The sequence below is a fragment of the Gekko japonicus genome, unplaced genomic scaffold, assembly GCF_001447785.1.
Source record: "Gekko japonicus isolate JY-2015 unplaced genomic scaffold, Gekko_japonicus_V1.1 scaffold761, whole genome shotgun sequence".
NCBI lineage: Eukaryota > Metazoa > Chordata > Lepidosauria > Squamata > Gekkonidae > Gekko > Gekko japonicus.
The window spans coordinates 680775-686142 of NW_015177030.1; the positions used below are offsets into that span (position 1 = coordinate 680775).

The 5368-nt window shown below is 62.5% G+C and overlaps 1 protein-coding gene across 1 annotated transcript in view; it reads left to right on the top strand.

Annotated features, from left to right (window-relative positions):
* Positions 1–5368, top strand: part of LRCH4 (leucine-rich repeats and calponin homology (CH) domain containing 4) — a 45258-nt gene that overhangs the window by 35624 nt on the left and 4266 nt on the right. The window contains exons 7-10 of the mRNA XM_015427895.1: positions 10–97; positions 193–260; positions 591–667; positions 1239–1393. Coding sequence (XP_015283381.1) covers positions 10–97; positions 193–260; positions 591–667; positions 1239–1393 — 388 coding nt within the window. The remainder of the gene's footprint in view (positions 1–9; positions 98–192; positions 261–590; positions 668–1238; positions 1394–5368) is intronic.

The window sequence follows — 5368 nt, forward strand, 5'->3', positions numbered from 1 at the left end:
CCCCGGCAGTCGACGGACGAGTTCTCCGACCTCTCCTTCCGCATTGCGGAGCTCGCCCGGGACCCCCGACAGCTGAAGGAGAAGCGCAACGGGGCAGGTGAGTAGCCATGCTGGTGGGCTGGGCCCTGACTGGGCGAGAGGTACCCTGGGGCGAAGACCTCTAACGGGGGGCTGATCCTTTCCTTTCGGCAGCTGACGCCAGCGAGACGGAGCAGATCGACTATATTGACAGCAGCATCAATGGCGACGAGGAGGAAGAGGTAAGGGTGGGGGGGGACCTGCGGGCCAGTCAGAGAGGGTGGCTCGCAGGGTGGAGACAGGGTGGCCCCGGGAGGCTCCGGAAGGCTGGGTCTCGTGGACAGCCCTGCATCCCATAGGGGAGTTCTCCCCCCCCCCCCCCCCCGGGGGGGGGGGGGGGGGGGGAGACTGAGAGGTCTTCTGCCCGCACCGCTATCCAGGAGGGGTGGGAGGGGCTGCCGGTGGAGGGCCCCCCCAGGAGGCACGTGAGGCAGGTGCTCCCTCCTCCTCCTCCTCCTCCTCCTCCTCCTCCTGCTGGAAGGGGACGGACAGACGGGAGTCTTCTCTCCTAGGAGCAGCAGAAGCCTGTGAAGGGCAGCCTCCAGAGAGCCGGTGGTGGCAGCGCGGTGGAACAGAGTCTGAGCAGCAGGTGCGCAGCGCCCCCTAGTGCCTCTTGCATGGACTGCTGTGGGTTGCCGAAGGGTGGGGAAGGCGCCGCAGGGGAAGCCATGAAGCTGCCTTGTACCGAACCAGGCCTTCGCGCCCTCAGGGTCTCTGTGGCCTACTCAAGCTGGCAACAGCTCTCCAGGGCCTCAGGCAGGGACGTCTTTCTCATCACCTTCCTGACAGGGACCTTCTGTGCACCAAGCAGAGGCTCCCGTCACTGGGGCACGGCCCCTTCCTTCCTTCCTTCCTTCCTTCCTTCCTTCCTTCCTTCCTTCCTTCCTTCCTTCCTTCCTTCCTTCCTTCCTTGCGCCGGGAAGGGTGGCGGGAGCCCTCCCCCGGGGGCGGGGGGCGGGCTCTGGGCGCGGGGGGGGGGGGAGATTGCTCTTCCTCTAGGCCTTTCCCCCTCGCCTTCCCTGCCGGCTTGGAAACCTGCCACACTCTTGACCCCACGGGGTCCTTCCTTCCTTCCTGCCTGCCTGGCTCCCTCCTCGGGTGCCTGCCCTTGGTCGGTGGCTTTTGTCCAGTGATTCTCTCGCCCCCTTGGGTGCACGCAGGGCCTCCGTGGGTGCTGCCCTGCCCAGGCCGGAGCCGTCGGGAGAGGAGCGCCGCCGCCCAGAGGTCTTGCAGTTGTGGCAGGAGAGGGAGCGCCAGCAGCAGCTGCAGCCGCCCCGAGCCCTGTGGAGCCAGGGGCCAGGGAGAGGCGGGACAGGTGGGCTTGCTTTTTCTCTCGGGGGGCGGGGGGGGCCTGGAAGCACAGCAAGGCTGTCCCGTGAGCGGGAGCTTCCCCAGGGCCTTGTCTCTGGCCCCTTCGGTGCTGGTGCTGGAGAGCGGCCCTCAGCCGCCTTACGGTGGCCCTGTAGGGTTTCCAAAGCAGGAGACGAGTGGAGATGTTTTGCCATTGCCCGCCTCTGCTTCCTTGGTCGTTTCACCAGGGCCGACCCCGCTTAGCTTCCCAGGCCGTAGGAGGTTGGGCTAGCCTGGCCCGTCCGGGTCAAGGCAAGAGGCAAAGGGGGGGGGCTGGCTGGCCCGTGCCTGCCTCTGCCTCGCGGCCCCGGACTTCCGTGTGGGTCTCCCGTCCAAGTGCTGACCACCCCTGCCTCCGGGACCCGGCCAGATTGGGCTAGCCTGGGCTGTCCAGGGCAGGGCCTTTGACTCTCGTTGGGTGTGATGCTCAGCGCGTGTGCGTGGCTTTCCTGGGTCTGCCCCGTAGCAGCGGTAGAGCATTCCGGTGCCCGGCACGTCTGGATCCCACAAGTCGCCCCGTTCTCCCGAGGAGAGCAGCGTCCTTGGGATGTGGGTCTCCTTTCCCCTCGGAACGGGCATCCCGGGTGCCAGGACGAGGCCCTTGGAAGGAGCACTTCTGCCTCCGGGGTCACAGACAATGTTCCCTCTAAGCTGTGGAGTCTTGAGAGCAGGGCTGCCGCTCTTTCCTGTTTGCAGAGCCCTTCTGAACCACAGAGAGCGGGACAGTCTTCGGCACTGCCGTCCTGACAGGGGCCCCCCCCCCGTGAGGTGGGGGTTGCTGCTGTTCCTCATGTTGGGGGGGGGTGACTGCAGCCTGGGGGGAGCAGGGCTGGCCCAGAGTCCCACGCAGTGCCTGCTGGAGGCAGGAGGCGCATGCGGGTCTCCTCCACCGCCCTCTCCCCATGCTCTCCCCATGGGAATCCCTCCCTTCCACTCCTTTGGGATCCCTCACAGGCAGGAGGGCGTCTTTCTCTGGCGGTCAAAACCCAGAGGCCGAGAGTAGCCATTGGGGGGGGGGTGCCTCGGAGCCAGTGGGGGAAAGGAGGGCGGGGCCCCCCAGCTCAGCATTGGGAAGGGGGGGCGCCAGACCAAGGAGGGTGGCAGCCGGGCTCAGGAGCAAAGTCAGGGGGGAGCCTCGAAAAGCACGGCGGTGGCTTCCCTGGAAAAGTGGCCACCGTAGCCCTGACCCAGACGGCACGGCCAAGCCCGGCCTCCTCCGGTCTCGGAAGCTCAGCAGGGCCGGCCCTGGCAAGTGCGTGGATGGGAGACCGGGAGGCGGGGGCAGACTTCCTTCAGCCGTCTCTCTGAATGTTCTCCAGGCCCCCAGTAGGGGGGCCAGTCACCAGAGGTCGCCAGGACCTCCAGGTGTGCGCGCACACTCACACACACACGCACATATTAAAAAATGCAACCTCCCCCCCCCAAAAAAAAAAGTGGTCATCATGCCCTTAGGGGGTGAACAAGGAGGGAAGTGTGGGCTTTGGCAAAAGAGATTAATTCTCGAACGGCTTTGTGTGTAGAATAGCCAAGAGGTCTTAAGATTGCCTGGCGGCCGCATGTTCTAGCTCCTTTAGCGTTATGCACCACCAGGCGGCGAGCTGGACTTGTTTTTAAGGCAAGAGACGTTTCAGAGGTGGTTTGCCATTGCCTGTCTCTGCGTCCGGACCCTGGTATTCCTTGGAGGTTGCCCTTCCAAATACTAGCCAAGGGCGACCCTGCTTAGCGCCCCCCCTTCCCAATGCTGAGCTGGGGGCCCCGCCCTCCTTTCCCCCACTGGCTCCGAGGCACTGGGGCTCCCCCCCCCCATGCTTAGCTTCTGAGATCTGACGAGATCAGGCCAGCCTGGGCAAAAGAAACACGAGCAGAGGCCAAGACCGGCAGGAAGAGAAAATGGGGGTGGGGGTGGGTCCCCCCTAAAGCAAGGAGAAATTCGTGGAATGTAGCTGCTGCAGGCGGCAGCCATGGCCCAGGGAGGCAGTGCGGGTGCGAGAGGATCGTGAAAGGTGGAAGGGCCCATCTCCACTTCTTGGTGCAGTCAGGAAGGGGTGTAAAGCGGCCTCCCTCCCCTCCCAAGGGGCCTTTGATGGAGGATGCCCTGTTTCGGCAGGCCTGGGTCTTGCCGGTGGATTCTTCTTCTGTGGTCTTCCGTCTTTGCCAGTGGCCATTGCTTGGTTAGCTGCCTTTAGTGTCAGGGGGATCACCGCTGTGGGATCCTCTCGTGGATCCGGGACTGGATAAATGACAGGAAACCTTGTGTGGTCCCAGTCAGTGTGGTCGGAGCGTCTTCCTTACAAGCAAAGGCTAAGGAGTTTGGAGCTTTTTATTTTAGAGAAAAAACCAAGGGTGTTTGTATGGGGGGGGGGCAGGCACAATAGAGGTTTATAAAATTATGTACAGGGTAAAGTGTGGTCGGAGTGTCTTCCTTACAAGCAAAGGCTAATGGAGCTTTTTATTTTAGAGAAAAAACAAGGGTGTTTGTATGGGGGGGCAGGCACAGTAGAGGTTTATAAAATTATGTACAGGGTAGAGAGAGTGGACAGAGAAACTTTTCCCTTCCTGCCCCAAAAACACGAGAACTTGAGGGCATCCAGTAACCATGACGGCGTCCGCACTTCTGCATTTTAGTCCCCCGTTGTGTAAAGTGGTATTTTCTTTTGCCTGTCCTGAGTCAGCTGTCCGTCAGCTGCAGGGCGACAGACGAGAGGGAGTCCTTTGCAAGGCCCGAGGCAGGGGGTGGGGCCCAGCAGAGCCCCCTGGAGCTTCGGTCTTGGAAGGGCTGTTCCCACCGTTCCAACGCTGCCGCTGCCCCAGACAGCCACGCAGGGGCCATTTTGCATCCAGTCGCTTTTCAAATCCTCCAGTAGGGAGTAGAAAAGAGCAGGAGTCCAGGAGTGCCGTAAAGATTAGCCGCGTCGGTGGCGGGGGGAGGGGGCTTTCGTTGGCATTTCCCCCAGGGCTCTGGGGCTCTTGCTCTTTTCTGCCACTCCAGTCAGACTCGCACAGCGGCCCGTCTTGGCCCGTCTCCAGTAGGGAGGACTTGCTGCCCGGGGATGCAGGGAGCGGCTTTAAAGGGGGTTGAGGCAGACTCACGGAGGAGAAGTCCACTGGTGGCCGGCAGGAGGTTGAAATCGCAGGAGGTCATCACAGCCCCTCTGCCTTTGTCAGGCCGCCCCTGGAGTCCTCCTGTGTGCATTTCTGGAGGCCTCACTTCAAAAGGGATGTGGGCAAAATCGAGAGGGTGCAGAGGAGAGTGACGAGGATGATCAGGGGGCCTGGAGACTGAGCCCTACGAGGAAAGGCTGAGGGCTCACTTGGGAATGTTTAGTCTGGAGAAGAGGAGACTGAGGGGGGCGTGATTGCTCTCTTTAAACATTCGAAAGGTTGTCATTTGGAGGAGGGCAAGGAGCTGTTCCAGTCGGCAGCAGAGGAGAGGACCCGAAGCAAGGGCTTTAAGTTACATGCAAATGTCTTTTCCACGGTCAGAGTGGTTCAGAGGTGGGATCAGCTGCCACGGGAGGTGGTGGGCTCCCCTTCACTGGCAGCTGTCAAGAAGAGGCTGGAGGAATAGTTGTCAGGGATGCTCTAGGCGGGTCCTGCACTGGGCGCAGGGGGTTGGTCTAGGTGGTCTGTGTGGCCCCTTCCCACTCAGTGATTCTATGGCCAGGCGGGGGCTACCCTGTGAGGACCACTACTGGGTGGGCCCCACGGCTTTGACCTCCGCGCTCGGCTTGCAAAAGCCCTCCGGGGGATCCCTTGCAGGGCACGGGAGGGGAGGGGGTGCCCTGCGGGCCCGGTGGGCCACTGGCCTGGTGCCGGAGGGCTGCTCCAGTGTTCTCTTAGGAGACGAGGTCCCAGCTGGTTCCTGGCAGGTCGCAGCTGGTTCCTGATCGTGGTTTCTACCCCCCCCCCCTCCAACAGTGGCCTGGCTGAGAACAGCGGC